The following is a 21,113-nucleotide window of genomic DNA, read 5'->3' on the forward strand; positions in this document are numbered from 1 at the left end:
GGACCTGTGACACAGCTAGAGGGGACAAGGGAACTGGACAAGTTCTCTGTCCCTACAACTTCTCTCTGAGACTGAGCATGGCAGGGGTCTGGGGACAAAGGACACAGCTAGAGGGGACACAGGAAACGAACAAGTTCTCTGTCCCTACAACCTCTCTCTGAGACTGAGCCTGGCAGGGGTCTGGGGACACTGGAACTGTGATGGGGGCACAGAAATTGGGGAAGTTCTCTGTCTCTGACTAGATTGCACAGGATGAACTTGGGAGTAATTATGCTTCCAAATTGTCACATTGATGACTCACCATTAATTTGGAGTCATAACTCCTGCCGTTAGTCACAGCTGGAATGTGGGACTAGAATCATGAAGCAACCCCAGTACCAGCCCTCCTGGCTGTATAAAAGATCCCCAAGTGCCAGGGCTCCATATTCCAGCTGACAGCTCTTCCTTCAGCATCTCTTCGGTAAGTACATCTCATTTCTTATAAACGAATGGTTTTTCATCCTCCAGTCTTTGGTTAAGCTGAGAATGGAGTCGTGTACAGGCTGTGCTCTGTCATGATCCCTCCTTATTAGTCTGGTTTCTAATACAAGTCTACCTCAGTATTGGGCTGGTTCTGGGTACAAGCTGTGCTGTACACAGGATCTGTCCAAGCCTAGACCGAAGGTGTACTGGACCCAACAACTTGTCTCTGAGAGTGGCCAGTCCGGGTCACAAATACTTGGCAGATCCCCAAAAGTAGACATATTTCTCATAGCTGATGTCCAGGTATAACAACTTCTTTCCCAATTGTACCTCACTAAATTATTTTAATTGGCTTTTCACCAAGGAACTTGTACTAACCTTTTTTGAATTCCTTCATGTCAGTCAGTTGCCTTTATCACAACTTCCTTCATCCTTCCCCCTCTTCCTCTCCATGCTCCCTTTTCTCTTTCTTACTTTTTCTCTCCCTTTTCATTTATGGTTTCCAAATACCAAGTTATTCAATAGCCAGGCCAGCTGCTTGCAGATCCCTTAAACAGGCAAGGGAAATGTCATTTTTCTCCTTGTCGTGGTTCTTCTCTCTTCCCCCTACCGGGTTCAGCCAGTGTCTCCCTCTCCTTCTCCCCACCCCCCTCCATCCTTTGAACTTCTCTTCATCACCGGCAGTGGCAGAGATTAAGGCAGAGCCTTCCCTCTACCACATCTCACTTCCTCTGATGCAACTTCCTGATTCTGCACTGGTGGCACATGGCAAAAAGGGAAGGCCCCGATGCTGATCAGAGGAAGTTTGCCTTAATCTCTGCCCCTGCCAGTGTTCAAGGCAAGTTTGGAGTACTGGGGATGTGCTGATCTGAGGGAAGGGGGAGGGAGATGGAGATGTGCTGGTCCTGGGCAGGAGGAACGGATCTCAAGATATACTTCGGAGAGAGGCAAGAGGTGAACGAGAAAGAGACTGAAATGAGGAAGGGTAAGAGAGGAGGAAAGACGCTAAACCCATGAAGGAAGAGTTCTGAAAACTTCAGATTGCAAGGGAAGGGCAGGGGAGTGAGGGAGAGAGGCTGGACTCGGGGTGCGGGAGGGAGGGACATATCACAGAGAAGAGATGCTAGGCATTGAGTAAATAAGCATAGGGACAGGAACACAGAAGGGCGATGCTGGAAAAGGGGAAGGACAAGGACTCAGAGGGGCGATGCTGGACATGGCAACAGAAGGACATAGAGGGAAGATGCTGAATATAAGGGGAGAATAGAGATTTTAAGAGGGCAAATGCTGAACATTGTGGGGAAAGCAAAAGGAAGCACACAGAGAAGAGATGATGGACATTACAAATAGGAACAAGATGGTTGGTGGACATTGAGAGAGAAGAAATATTTTTTGAATGTATTAATGGAAACATGTCAGCTTTGGGAAACATGCATCTCATATCTTGTATTTTAGTTTCTATTTCTCTAGTATTGCTGTATATGCAAGGCTACGTTCTTGAGGTTTACAGTTTTTTTAGCCTTCAAATCTCTATTACTTATCTATGGTCCCTTGTTTCATATTTGCGAAGGGTTTGGCTGTGTTTTGTCTGTGTGGCCAAGGTACAGTACTCTGCTAGCATGTAGAGTCTATGTAGATCTGTGGCAGTCCCGTTTGTTATCTCACTAGCAGGCTTATTTTCGAAAGAGAAGGGCGCCCATCTTCCGACACAAATCGGGAGATGGGCGTCCTTCTCTCAGGGTCGCCCAAATTGGTATAATCGAAAGCCGATTTTTGGCATCCTCAACTGCTTTCCGTCGCGGAGACAACCAAAGTTCACGGGGGCATGTCAGCAGCGTAGCGAAGGCGGGACTGGGGCGTGCTTAAGAGATGGCCATCATCGGCTGATAATGGAAAAAAGAAGGGCGTCCCTGACGAGCACTTTGACGACTTTACTTGGTCCATTTTTTCTTGCGACCAAGCCTCAAAAAGGTGCCCGAACTGACCAGATGACACCGGAGGGAATTGGGCATGACCTCCCCTTACTCCCCCCCCAGTGGTCACCAACCCCCTCCCACCCTAAAAAAAAAAAAAAAAAACTTAATTTTTTTTTTTTTTTGTCAGCCTCAAATGTCATACCCAGCTCCATGACAGCAGTATGCAGGTCCCTGGAACAGTTTTTAGTGGGTGCAGTGCACTTCAGGCAGGCGGACCCAGGCACATCCCCCCCAACTACCTATTACACTTGTGGTGGTAAATGTGAGCCCTCCAAAACCCACCTGAAACCCACTGTACCCACATGTAGGTGCCCCCCATCACCCCTTAGGGCTATGGTAGTAGTGTACAGTTGTGGGGAGTGGGTTTTTTTTTGGGGGGGGGGTTGGGGGGCTCCGCACACAAGGTAAGGGAGCTATGCACCTGGGAGCAGTTTCTGAAGTTGGTGTGCTGGCATGCGAGGAGGACCAGTGGCTGGCTCCTCCTACGACCAAATGCCTTGGATTTGGTCGTTTCTGAGATGGACGTCCTTGGTTTCCATTATCGCTGAAAACCGGGGACGACCATCTCTAAGGACGACCATCTCTAAGGTCGACCTAAATGTTGATATTTGGACATCCCCGACCGTATTATCGAAACGAAAGATAATACGGGTTTCCCCGCCCCTTCACGGAGCCATCCTATGAGGACAGCCCCAGGAAAACTTGGGCGCCCTGTTCGATTATGCCCCTTCACGTGACGTATTGGTGATCTAGGGTCTGGTGTAATATTTTCAGTGCTACTTTTTCACAGTTAGGGTTGTGCTCGTTGAGTGTTAGGAGTTAATGCTGTTATGGTATGGTAAGGTTCTGAGTGTGTTTTCCAGTGAATGGATTGTGTGTAGGCTTTACTGAGGGGACATCAAATCTGTCATATACTTTTAGTTTGTCATAATATCAAACAGGGATTGAGAAATAATAATAGAACATATTCTTCTGAGATGGCAATCCTAGTGCAGACAGTTGATTGTAAGGTGGGGGTGGCAAAAGGGTACAACAGTTAAGTATAGAAGCCAACTTTTCAAGATAATTGGGGATGCCAGATCAAATGGAAATTACCTCCACTGAACACTGTCAAAGAGTTTGCCCAATATTGGGGGTGCTCATAAGGACATAAGAATAGCAATACCCAAATAGTGGAAACGTTCCAGAACCCCTAAGAGAATCAAGATTCCGGAATCCCAAATAGTAGCAACATTCCATATAGAATTTTAAATAGTACCAACATTCCAGAAACCCCTAAGAGTATCAAGATTCCGGAATCCCAAATAGAAGCAACATTCTATGCTACCAATCCCAGGGCAAGCAGTTGCTTCCCATGTCTGTCTCAATAGCAGACTATGGACCTTTCCTCAAGGAACATGTCCAAACCTTTTTTTAAACCCAGATACGCTAACCGCTGTTACTATATCCTCCGGCAAAGACTTCCAGAGCATAACTATTCGTTGAATGAAAAAATATTTCTATTTGTTTTTAAAATATTTCCATATAACTTCCTTGAGTGTCCCCTAGTCTTTGTACTTTTGGAATGAGCAAAAAATCGATCTACTCATTCTATACCACTCAGGATTTCATAGACCTCAATCATATCTCCCCTCATCCGTCTCTTTTCCAAGCTGAAGAGCTCTAACCTCGTTAGCATTTCCTCATATGAGAGGAGTTCCATTTCCTTAATGACAGTAGGTGTGGCAAGAGGCTTGGGGTGGGGAATGGAATGGGACAGGTTTTAGGTACATTTCTGTCAAAAAGTTGACAACCTTAGTTCCATCTTCCAGAGTCCCTGTCTCTTTTCTTCAGTACCCTCTTCCCTCTCTCAATTCCCCACCCAACCTCTTACCGATTCTGTCCTCTTCCTCACACCTCACTTTTCACTTTCCTTCCCCGCCTCTTTCTCCTTCCTCTTCCCTTCCTTCCTTCTTTCCTTCTCTACTACCTTTGCTTGAATTGAAAGACAGAAACCTTATATTTTCTCCAGTAAAATAACTGATTGAGTAGAGCCCCCTGTAACAGGGAGAATAATCTTGTATCCTTCCTCTTTCCTTCCCTACTCTCTGCAGGCGAGAAATATACCAGAAAAATGCCAGCCCACCACGGCCACCCAGAGGAGCACCAAGGTGCATCTAAAAACCCAAAACCAGTGCAGAACCCACATCCAGTGCAAGAAGAACCAGTGAAGGAACCAGAACAGCCCAAATCACCCTGCAGCAAATCTGCTCCTGTTCCAGAGAAGCAACAAGAGGCATCTAAGAACCCAAAACCAGTACAGCACCCACATCCAGTGCAAGAAAAAGCCAAAGAACCAGTGAAGGAACCAGAACATCCCAAATCACCCTGCAGCAAATCTGCTCCCGTTCCAGAGAAGCATCAAGAGCCATCTAAGAACCCAAAACCAGTGCAGCACCCACATCCAGTGCAAGAAAAAGCCAAAGAACCAGTGAAGGAACCAGAACATCCCAAATCACCCTGCAGCAAATCTGCTCATGTTCCAGAGAAGCATCAAGAGCCATCTAAAAACCCCAAACCAGTGCAGGAAAAGCCCAAAGACCTAGTTAAGGTTCCAGTGCCAGAGAAGCCCAAAGTTCCATGTGGCAACCCTGTTCCTACTCCAGCACATCCACAAGAACCATCCAAGGAACCAAAACCAGGTCAAGAAAAGTCAAAGCAGCTTTCGAAGTAATGAGCTCCTGCAAAGCCCAGGGAGCCCCAGCCATGTGCTCAGTTACTTAGAAGATCTTTCTAGCACATGGACAAACCAAACACCTTGGATGCTCCCCAGCTCTGCCCATTGCTTTATCTCCTTAACAGTGTCAGTAAAGATTCTGTGCGTTTAAGCTACTGTCACACCGCTTCCAAAACTCCCCAACAGCCTGTCTTCCCCCCCCCCCCCCCCCGCACACACACACCTCCCCGGTGAAGGTAGAATGGGGAAGAGGGAGAGGTGGAGTTGATGGCAGGTTGAGGAGAAGAGGAGAAACTCAAGCTTCCACCCAAGTTCTCTAATGCGATTCAACACGACAGCCAGAGAACATATCCACGCATGTTGGCATGAAATGTAACTAGATCTGGAAATCTCTCCTGCTCCTCTGATCCCTCTCCACTGATGGACACATTATCACTTAGCTCACTGAAGCCTTTGTGTAATCTTGCTTAAACCAAAAGAATGCTGTAAACTGAATGAACAGTGATGCTCCACTGTTGACCTCTGAGAGAAAAGCTACAACTGTAAAGAATTACTCAATAAAGCATTGAAAAGATATCTTTCCACTTGGGTCTCATTTCTGTCTGTGACTTGTGTGTCAGCATTGAGATTTATTCTGGCATTAACAGAGGTGTTTTCTCTCAATTTATTATCCATATATCAGCAGGAAATTGTGCCCTACACCATGACCCCTACTGGATTCTGCAGCAAACTCTAGAAATGCACCTTAGATGCTGGCTACATAGATCTGTTAGATTTCCCAGCTGGTAATATGCACAGCTTTTGGAGAATGGCCTAAAGCTTTCCATTTAAAGGAGGGTAGGATTAGAGCAGAGGTTCCCAAACCAGTCCTGGGGACCCCAAGAGGCATATTTTCAAAGCACTTAGCCTCCCAAAGTTCCATAGAAACCTATGGAACTTAGCCTCCCAAAGTGCTTTGAAAATATGCCTCTTGGCAAGCCAGTCAGGTGCTCCAGATATCTACAATACATTTTCATCAGATCAATTTCAATGCAGGGCATGCACATTTCTGTCATGCATATTCATTGTGGATATCCTGGAATATCTCTCTATTTGGAGGGTCCCAGGGCACGTCTGGGGGCCACTGGATTACAGGCATAGTGGCCAGGGACCAGAAGTCATGGGAAGAGCCGTGATATTCACTCCCTCTAGGATTCTACCCCAAGAGTTCTTCTGGGTGGTAGCACATATTATCTCTTCCGATGACTTACTGTAATTAAAATAATTTATTCTTGCCATCTAACGATGAATCACATTTACTTCTTACTTAATATGAGGATGAGAGTTTGTAATGTTTGAATGACTACAGACGTAATGCAACCACATACTCATCTTTCCACATACACACACCAACACACCTAAAACCCATTCCACACATATTTACTACCCCCAGCTACCTACACATATAATCACACTCCCCACAAACATACATACACCAAGACACCTACAAACCAATGCACACCAATACTTTTACAACCCCCTCCTCCCTACACATATACTCACATGAACCACATACATACACACGCCAACACACATCTAAAACCCCTTCTGCACTCAAATATTACAACCCCCTCCTCCCTACACATATAACCACACTCCCCACGAACATACATACAACACACCTACAAACCATTCCACACTAACACATTTACAACCTCCTCCTCCCTACCCATATACTCACACGCTCTACATACATACACACACCAACACACATCTAAAACCCCTTCGCACCCAAATATTTACAACCCCCTCCTCCCTACACATATAACCACACCCCCCATGAACATACATACAACACACCTAGAAACCATTCCACACCAATACATTTACAACCCCCTCCTCCCTACACATATACTCACACGCTCTACATACATACACACGCCAACACACATCTAAAACCCCTTCTGCACTCATATATTTACAACCCTCTCCTCCCTGCACATATAACCACAGTCCCCACGAACATACATACAACGCACCTAGAAACCATTCCACATCAATACATTTACAAACTCCTCCTCCCTACACATATACTCACATGCTCTACATACATACACACGCCAACACACATCTAAAACCCCTTCTGCACTCATATATTTACAACCCCCTCCTCCCTGCACATATAACCACAGTCCCCACGAACATACATACAACGCACCTAGAAACCATTCCACATCAATACATTTACAAACTCCTCCTCCCTACACATATACTCACACGCTCTACATACATACACATGCCAACACACATCTAAAACCCCTTCTGCACTCATATATTTACAACCCCCTCCTCCCCACACATATAACCACAGTCCCCACGAACATACATACAACACACCTAGAAACCATTCCACATCAATACATTTACAAACTCCTCCTCCCTACACATATACTCACACGCTCTACATACATACACACGCCAACACACATCTAAAACCCCTTCTGCACTCATATATTTACAACCCTCTCCTCCCTGCACATATAACCACAGTCCCCACGAACATACATACAACGCACCTAGAAACCATTCCACACCAATACATTTACAAACTCCTCCTCCCTACACATATACTCACACGCTCTACATACATACACATGCCAACACACATCTAAAACCCCTTCTGCACTCATATATTTACAACCCCCTCCTCCCCGCACATATAACCACAGTCCCCACGAACATACATACAACACACCTAGAAACCATTCCACATCAATACATTTACAACCCCCTCCTCCCTACACATATACTCACATGCTCTACATACATACACACGCCAACACACATCTAAAACCCCTTCTGCACTCAAATATTACAACCCCCTCCTCCCTACACATATTTATTAGGATTTATTTACCATCTTTTAGAAGGAATTCACTCAATGCAGTGTACAGTAAGAATAAATCAAACATAAGCAATAGACAATTACGCAGAAAAAATAGTCAAATAACAATACAAACACAGTATACTACTTACAATGTCAACACAATACGTAATAGAACATTTGAGCATACATTGAAGACATACACTGAAAGGGAAATAGTGCCAAACGAATCTCATTGAATTCTTTGACTGGGTGACAGGAGAATTAAATCAAGGACGTCATATGGACGTAATCTACTTAGATTTCAGCAAAGCTTTTGACACGGTTCCCCACAGGAGGCTCTTGAATAAACTAGACAGGCTGAAGATAGGACCCAAAGTGGTGAGCTGGATTAGGAACTAGTTGACGGGCAGACGCCAGAGGGTGGTGGTAAATGGAGTTCGCTCGGAGGAGGAGGGAAAGGTGAGTAGTGGAGTGCCTCAGGGATCGGTGCTGGGGCCGATTCTATTCAATATATTTGTGAGTGACATTGCCGAAGGGTTACAAGGTAATGTTTGCCTTTTTGCGGATGACACCAAGATTTGCAACAGAGTGGATACCCCGGAGGGAGTGGAAAGCATGAAAAAAAGATCTGCAGAAGCTAGAAGAATGGTCTAACGTATGGCAATTAAAATTCAATGCGAAGAAATGCAAAGTGATGCACTTAGGGAGTAGAAATCCAAGAGAGGCGTATGTGTTAGGTGGTGAGAGTCTGATAGTTACGGACGGGGAGAGGGATCTTGGGGTGATAGTATCTGAGGATCTGAAGGCGACGAAACAGTGTGACAAGGCGGTGGCTATAGCCAGAAGGTTGCTAGGCTGTATAGAGAGAGGTGTGACCAGCAGAAGAAAAGAGGTGTTGATGCCCCTGTACAAGTCGTTGGTGAGGCCCCACCTGGAGTATTGTATCTTGCTAAGGATGTAAAAAGAATTGAAGCGGTGCAAAGAAAAGCTACGAGAATGGTATGGGATTTGCGTTACAAGATGTATGAGGAGAGACTTGCTGACCTGAACATGTATACCCTGGAGGAAAGGAGAAACAGGGGTGATATGATACAGACGTTCAAATATTTGAAAGGTATTAATCCGCAAATGAACCTTTTCCGCAGATGCGAAGGTGGTAGAATGAGAGGACATGAAATAAGATTGAAGGGGGGCAGACTCAAGAAAAATGTCAGGAAGTATTTTTTCACGGAGAGAGTAGTGGATGCTTGGAATGCCCTCCCGCGGGAGGTGGTGGAGATGAAAAAGGTAACGGAATTCAAACATGCGTGGGATAAACATAAAGGAATCCTGTTCGGAAGGAAGGGATCCTCAGGAGCTTAGCCGAGATTGGGTGGCAGAGCCGGTAGTGGGAGGCGGGGCTGGTGGCTGGGAGGTGGGGATAGTGCTGGGCAGACTTTTACGGTCTGTTCCCTAAAAAAGACAGGTACAAATCAAGGTAAGGTATACACAAAAAGTGGCACACATGAGTTATCTTGTTGGGGAGACTGGAAGGTCTGTGCAGGTCTTTTTTTGCCGTCATCTACTATGTTACTACTATGTTACTCACACGACCCACATACATCCACACAGCTAAAACCCTCACTGGCAGGACATGGCAGAGAGAAGCCTATGTGTCCAGTGCAGGCAGTGATGATGGATCGCTTCTGCTGCTGGCAACATCTTGGAGGTAACACCAGGGACAGAGATGCAGACATGTTGGGACCCAGGGGAGAAGGGGTGAGAGAGAAGATAGAGGGAGAAATAATTGGATGCGGGGATGTAGGGGAAAACAAAAAAAGCCAACCCTGTACTTTTTAAATGTATCTATCTGTATATGCATAGGCGCCCCGTATAAGAGGCTTGGGGAGGCTAAGCCTTCCCCAGCCCAACCCTGACCATCTTGTGTTTCTTCTGCTGCCCGCCTTCTCCATTGTCATTTTTACTGCACTGAAGAGTTCTGCCTCGGCACCGGCAATTCAGAGTCAGCCTTCTGCCAGCATCGGGGCTTTCTCTTCAGGCATGTCTCACTCCCTCCCAGCTCTGCAGAAAAGAGGAAGTTAGGTTAGAGTCCTGGACGCCCCTGAGGAGAAGCCCTGAGTCTCTGAATTGCCGGTGCCCAGGCAGAACTCTTCAGTGCGAGACAGCAGGCAGCAGAAGAAATAGGGAGAAAGATGCAAGACTCCCAAAACCAGTGGAAGTGAGCCTTTGTAGCCCAGTAAGTAAACAAGGAAGCCAATTTGGTTAATGTGTTTCCCCAGCATGACATCCTTACTGCCTTCAGCCCAAACGAAACAAACTTTTGAGCTGCTGCATCCAGGTTGTTCTTGATTGCTGATCGTAACAAGGCTAAAGCTGGGGCACATGGAATCACATTTTAATGTCATCTCATTTGTAGGAATTAGCATTTTAGATACACAACTGGATTATTCTGTTTTTAGGCATGTTTCAGGGACAAGTGGTTTTATAGGTCAAAATAAAAATAAATATTTTTTTAATGCAGATCTCTTTTGTTTAAACATAACTAAATAGGCTATAAGCCCCTAATGGTGTATTAGGTTCTGCCCAGTGTAATATTTTTGGTACAGTAAAGTTCTGAGTGTGTTTTTGCACAAAGATGTGCAAAAGATGTGTTTTGCAGTTGAGCGATTATGGTTAGTATATGCTTTGAGCAATCACTTTATTCTTTGACATATGATACATATTTAATATCTAAATTTAATAAAAGTATTGTGACTTTTATTTTTATTTATTTTTTTCTGTGTGTTATCAGACAATTATGGATTTAAGCTCCACCCCTGGCCCCATCCCTAACTCCACCCCCTTTAGCCTCCCCAAACAGTTGGGCCACCGACTGCCTATGTGTATATGGTGGGGTGGGGGTGGGGGGTGGCAAGCCAGGAGAGTTTCTGAGCTATAGGGAGGGAGGAAGGCTGGGGAAATTCTGAACTATAGGGAGGAGGGTTGGAAGGGACACCCAAAATAGTAGGTCTGGCTACAGCATTGGTTTTCAGGATATCCCTAATCAGTACGAATGAGAGAGATTTACATACCTACTGCTCCCATTATATGCAAATTTCTCTTGTGCATATTCATTGGAAATATCCTACAAACCCAGGGCCCTGTTTACTAAGCTGCATTATAGACACGTCAACCATGTACGTGCGTTAACGATATACATGCCCAGTCCTCGAAGGCCAAAGAACCAGTGGCGTAGCAAGGGGGGGCGGTCCGCCCCGGGTGTCAGCTCAAGGGGGGTGCTCCCTGCCAGCTCCCCCCCCCCCCCGGGTGCAGCATGATGATAACCCCTCCCTCGGCGCATCAACACCCCTAGACCCAGTGCCTACCCTCAGCTCCGTCCAACCAGCTCCCGCACCCTACCTTTAAAGAAATCTCAGAAGCCGAGGCGAGGCGCAGCGCCTCACGCCTGCATGTAAAAGAAGTATGGATCGTCTCATCGGGCCTTCCCTCACTCTGTCTGTCCCACCCTTGCGGAAATAGGAAGTTGAGTCAGCGGAGGGCGGGACAGACAGAGTGAGGGAAGGCCCGATGAGACGATCCATACTTCTTTTACATGCAGGCGCGAGGCGCTGCGCCTTGCCTCGGCTTCTGAGATTTCTTTAAAGGTAGGGTGCGGGAGCTGGTCGGACGGAGTTGAGGAGGGTAGGCACTGGGTCGGGGGGGGGGGGGGGGAGGTGCAACGGCGAACTGCCCCGGATGGCAGAGGTGGTGAAGGCCAGTGCATTGGGATGGGCGATGGAAAGGAAAGGTTGGGGATTTGGGTGGAAGACGTGGAGGCGACTTGGTGTTGGTTTGAGAACGGGACTTTGTGTCCTCGTCTACTCAGGATGGTGGGAACCAGAAACGGAGATTTCTCTGCCACCAGTTTTCCTAAGTTGCTATGGGGTCCTTTTACAAAGGTGCGCTGAAAAATGGCTTGCAGTAGTGTAGGCGCGGGTTTTGGGCACGCGCCGATCCATTTTTTAACGCGCCTGTAAAAAAAGACCTTTTTAAAATTTTTGCTGAAAATGGACGTGTGGCAAAATGAAAATTGCCATGTGTCCATGACCTAGCGATAAAGACTCACGTGGTGTTAATGACTTACGCGTGTGAAATGCCACTTGGTGCGTGTCTGTTACGCACGCCCGAAAATAAAAAATATTTTTCAGGCGCGCATATCGGATGCGTGCCAAAAATGAAATTACCGCAAGACCCATGCGGTAGTCAGGCGGTAACTCCATTTTGGCACATCTTGAGCACGCGTGGAACGCTTACACATCTTAGTAAAAGAGTCCCTATGTTACTAGACTGCTGTTGAAACCTGGCTGTAGGTGGCATGCATCTGTGATGATACATCAGGTACAGGGGATGTTCTACTGTCCTGGGTCCACCCTACCAGCACAAGCTGGACCTCCTCTTGGCCCAGTTTCAGTAATTAGACTCATCCTTCCCAAATTACTATAGTAATTGCACTCTGATTTACTCTGACCTCGCTGAGAAACTTTAACCTACAAATGAAAGTTGCCAAAGGCCTTTTAGGTGAGAAAAGAAATGCAATACATTTGTGATGAGCTTTCCAGGTCTCAGGTCAGGGCAGAGTGAGCTCAGGGTAAAGTGAAAAGTGAATGTAGCGTGAGAAGTGCGTGTTTCATAATCAGAACACATTTTGGGAACAACATGAGGGCCGGTTCTGAAAATGTCAACAATGCTGTTCAAATCTATTATAGAAGAGGTATTGAGGGAGCATTTAATCTGAAACATGAATGAATCTCAGCCTGGAGGGAGGTAGCGGCAGCTTGGAATAAAAATCCCTTCTCCAGAAATAGATAAATGGTTTAAAAGACTAAAGGTGTGTGTGTGCATGGAAGGAAAAATTCTTGGGATTCCTGTCAACGTGGAATGTGTATAGAAATGAGACCAAATTAGAGGGACTATGACATCTGAGGTTGGCATAGAGGCCGACACAAAATTATTTTAAAAGATATTTTTTGAGAGTGGGAGGGGGTTAGTGACCACTGGGGGAGTAAGGGGAGGTCATCCCTGATTCTCTCCGATGGTCATCTGGTCATTTCTGGCACCTTTTTGTGCCTTGGTCGTAAGAAAAACACGACCAGGTAAAGTCGTCCAAGTGTTCATCAGGGACATCCTCGTTTCTTTCGATTATGGGTCGAGGACGTCCTAGTGTTAGGCACGCCCATGTCCCGCCTTCGCTACGCCCCCTTGAACTTTGGCCATCCCTGCGATGGAAAGCAGTTGGGGACATCGGCTTTTAATTATATCGATTTGAACGACCCTGTGAGAAGGACGCCCATCATCCGATTTATGCTGAAAGATGGGCGTCCATCTCTTTCGAAAATGAGCCCAATAGGCTCCATACTTGGGGAATAGATTACATTTTGAGACTAATGCACATTGGATGTAATTTTCCTCGTGTATTGCATGTTGTACAAACAGGGATGAGCATTTATAACACTGCACAGTGTGTGCATACTGATTACTTGCTCAGGCCGCAGAGACACCCATAATTTATAAAATACATGAGTAACCGTACAAGGCACAAACGGAAAGTTAAACTTACCTCAGAAACTGAGTAGATTTGTAGAGCAGAAGGTTTTGGGTCTCGTACTCGGGGTGTTGCCATGGAAGTGAAGGACAGACTGTGCAGTCTTTACATTGTTCTGGATCCTAAACACATAAATTTTCAAATTAGAAAGATTATATTTCTACTACTTATGCAACCCAGACAAAATGAGGAATATTTTACACAATCTGCATGAAGACCGTGTGTCCAGGGTACAAATCTAGGAAAATGTGACATATAAGTAAAAGAAGCAGCATAAATAGGTATTTGTCTTTTCTGATGCCTCCCAAAGGATATAGAGAGAGTGGTGAAGACAATTTTCAAAGGAATTCACCCTGATCACTATGGAGTTACCGACCTAAATCTCTAGGGCTGCAAATTACCCTCCTCTCAGCTCTTGTACTGAAGGAGGCAGCAATCCAGCTCATTTTCGAAAGAGAAGGGCGCCCATCTTTCGACACAAATCGGGAGATGGGTGTCCTTCTCTCAAGGTCGGCCAAATCGGCATAATCGAAAGCCGACTTGGCCATTCCTCAACTGCTTTCCGTCACGGGGACGACCAAAGTTCACAGGGGCGTGTCAGCAGTGTACCGAAGGCGGGATGGGGGCGTGGTTAACAGATGGACGTCCTTTGCCGATAATGGAAAAAAGAAGGGCGTCCATGATGAGCATTTGGCCAACTTTACTTGGTCCAATTTTTTTTCACGTCCAAGCCTCGATAAGGTGCCCAAACTGACCAGATGACCACCAGAGGGAATCGGGGATGACCTCCCCTTACTCCCCCAGTGATCACCAACTACCTCCCACCCAAAAAAAACAAATTAAAAAACATTTTTTCCAGCATCTATGCCAGCCTCAAATGTCATACCCAGCTCCATGACAGCAGTATGCAGGTCCCTGAAGCAGCTTTTAGTGGGTACTGCAGTGAACTTCAGGCAGGCGGACCCAGGCCCATCCCCCCCTACCTGTTACACTTGAGGTGGTAAATGGGAGCCCTCCAAAACCCACCCGAAACCCACATGTAGGTGCCCCTCTTTACCCTTTAAGGGCTATGGTAGTGTTGTACAGTTGTGGGGAGTGGTTTTTTTTGTGGGGGGGGGGGGGGTTGGGGGGCTCAGCACCCAAGGTAAGGAAGCTATGCACCTGGGAGCAATTTGTGAAGTCCACTGCAGTGCTCCCTAGGGTGCCCGGTTGGTGTCCTGGCATGTGAGGGGGATCAGTGCACTACAAATGCTGGCTCCTCCCACGACCAAATGGCTTGGATTTGGTAGTTTTGAGATGGGCGGCCTCGGTTTCCATTATGGCTGAAAACCGAGGTCGTCCATCTCTAAGGCCGGTGATCTCAACATTTAGGTCGACCATCTCTAAGGTCGACCTAAATGTTGAGATTTGGGCGTCCCCGACCGTATTATCAAAACGAAAGATGGACACCCATCTTGTTTCGATAATACGGGCTTTCCTGCCCCTTCACCGGGCCATCCTTAGAGATGGGCGTCCCCGTTTGATTATGCCCCTCAATGTATACTAAGGTTGCTTCCCACCAGAGGGGACACTTGGCTCTTCTCCTTTTTGGCTTTGCCCCTAATGAAAGCAGTGACCACTAGAAATGAGGAACTCAGATAATACAATAATAAACATTTTTGTCTACTGTCGTAACTCAAAAATCTCTAGACAGTTTACAATTGAAAGGCAGCCCATTAGCATTGGGCTTAAATGCAGTTACAAACTTAGGGGCCCTTTTAAAAAGGCTGGCTAGCAGTTTTAGTGCACGTGCAAAGCGTTAGAGACGTCCATATACTTCTATGGGTGTCTGTAGCGTTTAGTGTGCCTTTGGAAAAGGACCCCTTAGAAACTACAATCAGGTCTGCAAAAGATATTTCTAAAATTACCAACATTTTAATAACTTCCAAAACTTCAAGCGCTTAGCTTAGCAGAGTTTTAAAAAGGTTTGGGCGGTTTCCTAAAGGAAAAGTCCATAGACCGTTACTAAATGGACTTGGGGAAAATCCACTATTTCTGGGATAAGCAGTATAAAATGTTTTGTACTTTTTTAGGATCTTGCCGGGTATTTGTGACCTGGATTGGCCACTGTTGGAAACAGAATGCTGGGCTTGATGGACCTTCGGTCTGTCCCAGTATGGCAATACTTATGTACTTATGATCACTCACAGCTGTTATCCGAAAGGAGCTGTTAATTCCATAGTGCTGGTCATAGAAGCCAACTTTTTAAAATTGGAGGTGCTCAGCCCTGTGGAAACAGCCCCTCCCTGGACACATACAAGGAATTTTCTCAATATCGGGGGTGCTCAAGCACCCACAGAGCCGGCTACTCTGGTGCTGCTATATTTTACAAGTAGATGACAAATGCAAAGAAGCCGCCACAGGAAGCTCAAGCTGAGGGGAGACATGATAGAGGTATATAAAATAATGAGTGGAGTGGAACAGGTGGATGTGAAGCGTCTGTTCACGCTTTCCAAAAATACTAGGACTAGGGGGCATGCGATGAAACTACAGTGTAGTAAATTTAAAACAAATAGGAGAAAATTCTTCTTCACCCAACGTATAATTACTCTGGAATTCGTTGCCGGAGAAAGTGGTGAAGGCGGTTAGCTTAGCACAGTTTAAAAAGGGGTTGGACGGTTTCCTAAAGGACAAGTCCATAAACCGCTACTAAATGGACTTGGAAATATCCAAAATCCCAGGAATAACATGTATAGAATGTTTGTACGTTTGGGTAGCTTGCCAGGTGCCCTTGGCCTGGATTGGCCGCTGTCGTGGACAGGATGCTGGGCTCGATGGACCCTTGGTCTTTCCCAGTGTGGCATTACTTATGTACTTATACATATGTTGCGAATGAATAGAACAGCTTCCCAATTTGAAACATACAAAAAGAGACAAGCATGAAGGAATACATCCACAAAAGATTTTAAAAGCAAAGCACAATATTTTCAATTCAATTGGGGCTTCTCGGTGAAGGGACCTAAAGAAAAGGAGTGACGTGGTTGCATTAGACTTGTTCAAAATTATCCTTGCAGCAATGTTTTGTAATAACTGATGCCTGAAAAGAAACTCCAGACCGCTCAAAACACAGCAGCCAGGCTGATATTTGGTAAAACACGATTCGAAAGTGCCAAACCCCTCCGAGAAAAGCTGCATTGGCTCCCAATCAAAGAACGTATTACCTTCAAAATCTGTAACCCTGGTCCACAAAATTATCTACGGCGAAGTCCCAGGCTACATGACAGACCTCCTAGATCTACCAACCAGATCATCACGAGCATACCTAAACTTACATTACCCAAACTGCAAAGGACTCAAATACAAAGCAACCTACGCATACAGCTTCTCCTATATAAGCACACAACTATGGAACTCACTGCCAAAAGCTGTGAAAACAACCTACAACCATCTAAACTTCAGGAAATCACTAAAAACCAACCTGTTCAAAAAGGCATACCCTACCAACCCAACATAAATGCCTACACTCTGCAACAAAGGAAAACCAAAGCTCGTAATGGACACTATATAACCTCTCCTCGATCCCCATTGTGCCTGAGTCTTAATCGACCACAACATCACCATATATTTGTTTCTCTACCAGACTTGGCGAACGCCTTTACGGTACTATGTAAGCCACATTGAGCCTGCAAATAGGTGGGAAAATGTGGGATACAAATGTAACAAATAAATAAATAATTCTTAGTCAGACCTACATAAAGTGCCCCTTTCACTAAGGGACTCTAGTGAATTTAGGTTGCGCTAAACACGAAGACACCCATTATATTTCTATGGGCATCTTAAGAGTTTAGTTTGTGCTCATTTTTACCGCGAGTTAGATCCACAAGCACACCTTAGTAAAAGGGGCTGAAAGAGAATGACGTTAATCTAATAAAAAAAAAAAAAAGAAATCGCATGCATAATTTTCAGTAAATAATCCAAAGACAAATATGGTTTAATTTGTCACACAAGACACAATCTGTGAAATATAGACCTAAGCTGAGGATCACCTTTCAGTGAAGAATCCAACCAAGCCCGAAGACTACGAACAGAAGAATGTAATGGGATGGAAAAATCTATCAAAACCAGGTTAATATCTGGTACGGTTGAAGTAAGCCCATTCACCCACAGCACTGATGTCTTATCAACATTAATCTTCATGAGATTCCTCGACATCCAACAAAGTATTATCTGTATACAGAAGTTTACATGTTGAAATGTATCTTCTACAGTGGTAAGAATAGGAAAAAATAATCTGCAAATCATTGACATGTATGAAATATATTAATCCCAAATGCTTCAGTAATGTACCTAAGGAACTAGAAAAGTTGTTAAAAAGTGCTGGGGACACTGGTGAACCTTGTGGAATGCCACAGTCTGGTGACCAAATACTACTACTACTTATTTCTAAAGCGCTACTAGACGTACGCAGCGCTGTACACTTGAACATGAAGAGACAGTCCCTGCTCCACAGAGTTTACAATCTAATCAAATAAGGGAAAAGGACAAAGAGTAGCAAGATTCTGGAATCCCAAAGAGTGGCAAGATTCCATGCGGAATCCCAAAGAGTAGCAACATTCTGTGTGGAATCCCAAAGAGTAGCAAGATTCCGTGTGGAATCCCAAAGAGTAGCAAGATTCCGGAATCCCAAAGACTACTACTAATCATTTCTATAGCGCTACTAGACGTACGCAGCACTCTACAATTGAACATGAAGAGACAGTCCCTGGTCAACAGAGCTTACAATCTAATTACGACAGACAAACAGGACAAACAAGAAATAAGGGAATATTAAAGTGAGGATGATAAAATAAGGGTTCTGAACAAGTGAATAAGGGTTAGGAGTTAAAAGCAGCATCAGAAAGGTGGGCTTTTAGCTTAGATTTGAAGACGGCCAGTGATGGAGCTCGATTATTCTTCAAAACCCTGTTGCAGCGATTCTTCAAAATAACTCGAAAACCAGACTTATAAAGATCCTACAGAATCAAGTGTTGCTGTGTATCGATCCATGGTGTGACCACACCTTGAGTACTGCATTCAGTTCTGGTCACCGTATCTCAAAAAAGATATAGCGAAATTAGAAAAGGTTCAAAGAAGAGCAACCAAAATGATAAAGGGGATGAACTCCTCTCGTTTGAGGAAAGGCTAAAGAGGTTAGGGCTCTTCAGCTTGGAAAACAGACGGCTGACGGGAGATATGATTAAGGTCTACAAAATCCTGAGTGGTGTAGAACGAGTAGAAGTTAATCGATTTTTTACTCATTCCAGAAGTACAAAGACTAGGGGACACTCGAGGAAGTTACATAGAAATACTTTTAAAACAAATAAGAGAAAATATTTTTTTACTCAATGAACAGTTAAGCTCTGGAACTCTTTGCCGGAGGATGTGGTAACAGCGGTTAGCATATCTGGGTTAAAAAAAAAGTTTGGACAAATTCCTGGAGGAAAAGTCTGTAGTCTGCTATTGAGACAGACATGGGAACCAACTGCTTGCCTTGGGATTTTTAGTATGGAGTGTTGCCACAATTGTAGTTTCTGCCAGGTACTTGTGACCTGGCTTGACCACTGTTTGGAAACAGGATACTGGGCTAAATGGACCATTGGTCTGACCCACTATGGCTACTCTTATGTGCAACAGGTCATGATTAACTCGAATGCAGAAGATAGATCCCATTACATTATTATTGCTGACTGACCTCTAACCAGGATTAGCCTGAGTTCAGATACCAAAGAAAGCAACCAAGTATCTGTGCAATGAAAGTTTTGAAAACCAAAGTCCGGCCACCAGCACTGAATTTCTGGTGTGTGTGTGTGTGGAGGGGGGGGGGGGGGGGGGGGGGGGGGGGGGGGGTTGGCACTGCAAATATAGCCAATTATGCTGATATTCATCGGCTGACAAGCTAGGGTCTAGTGGCCAAAGATAGACCTGCTATTTACACGGGTCTATTCTGCCACTAAACTTAACCAGTCAGCCGGTGAAAATCAGTGGTAGAGAAGAATCAAGGACTTCCCTCACTAACTCACCTCCTCAAGATACAGAGGATTCAGGGACTTCTTCACCTCACCCCAGATACCAAAGAATCATCGACTTGCCCCTCCATAAACACACACACATACCTTTCCCCAGATAAAAAGGCATCAGGGATTCCTCTCACTCCTCCCAGATATAGAGGAAGAAGCATTGACCCCGTCACCTCTCTCCAAATACAAAGGGAGTCCCCACCCCCATCCCTCTTGTGACTCTGGACAAGTAACCCTCCATCACCTCAGGTACAAAATAAGTACCTGTATATAATATTATTCATTATTATTAAAATCAGCTGTTAGTAATATGTAACCTGTCGTTAAAATTGTCCGTAGTACCTGAAGATTGGAGGGTGGTCAATGTGATGTGGATTTTTTAAAAGGGTTCTAGGGGTGATCCGGGAAATTACAGACTGGTAAGCCCGATGTCGGTGCCGTGCAAAACTGTGGAAACTAATATAAAGAATCAAATTACTGGATATGTAGACAAACATGGTTTAATGGGACAGAGTCAGCATGGGTTCAGCCCAGGGAAGTCTTACCTCACCAATTTGCTTCATTTCTTTGATGGCATGAATAAAGGTCAGCCAGTTGATGTAGTGAATCTAGATTTTCAGAACGCTTTTGATAAAGTTCCTCATGAGAGACTCCTGAGAAAATTTTAAAAAAGAGTCATGAGATAGGAGGCAAGGTTCTGGTGTGGATTAGGAATTGGTTACTGGAGAGAAAACAGAGGTTAGGGTTAAATGGTCATTTCTCTCAATGGAGTAGAGTGAACAGTGGAGTGCCGCAGGGATCTGTATTGGAACCGGTACTATTTAACATATTTATAAATGATATGGAAATCGGAATGTCGAGTGAGATGTTTAAATTTGCAGATGACACAAAACTATTTGAGGTTGTTAAAACAAGTGCAGACTGTGAAATATTACAGGAAGACCTTAGGAAATTGGAAGACTAGGCATCCAAATGGCAGATGAAATTTAATGTGGACAATTTATTTATTAATACATAAATACTAATAAATAAATACATTGGAAAGAATGATGCTAGGGACCACCTTGGGGGTCAGCACTCAAGAAAAAGTCTATAGAAAAAGTCTGTAGATAATACGCTAGCTCTGGTACTGATCTTACCATTTGAAGGGCCACTCACTGAATTCAAGAAACTCTCCGGAGCTTTTGATATGGTAATCTAGGATCATTTACTGGCACAACCTCTTTTGGTTGTTTAATATAATTATTCTAATTTAGTTGTAACATCTAATGATGAATCATACCATTTAATCCTGACCTGATCCTAGGGTGAGAGTCTGTCACCCCACCTCCACCATGTACTCATTTAAAATAGTAACATGTAACACAGAAACATCAAAAAATGACCTCAGAGAAAGATCATGTGTCTACTACTACTACTATTAAACGTTTCTATAGCGCTACTAGACTTACGCAGCGCTGTACAAATTAACATGAAA

The 21,113-nt window shown here is 44.8% G+C and overlaps 1 protein-coding gene across 1 annotated transcript; it reads left to right on the top strand.

Annotated features, from left to right (window-relative positions):
• The first annotated feature begins 376 nt into the window (after window positions 1-376).
• On the top strand, window positions 377-5,730 carry LOC115458028 (neurofilament heavy polypeptide-like). The gene is made up of 2 exons (XM_030187794.1): window positions 377-460; window positions 4,532-5,730. Exon 2 carries the CDS (start codon window positions 4,552-4,554, stop codon window positions 5,149-5,151), a length of 600 nt encoding a protein of 199 aa, XP_030043654.1. The 5' UTR covers window positions 377-460; window positions 4,532-4,551; the 3' UTR covers window positions 5,152-5,730.
• Window positions 5,731-21,113: the final 15,383 nt, after the last annotated feature.

The sequence above is a fragment of the Microcaecilia unicolor genome, chromosome 14 (genome assembly GCF_901765095.1).
Source record: "Microcaecilia unicolor chromosome 14, aMicUni1.1, whole genome shotgun sequence".
Lineage (NCBI taxonomy): Eukaryota > Metazoa > Chordata > Amphibia > Gymnophiona > Siphonopidae > Microcaecilia > Microcaecilia unicolor.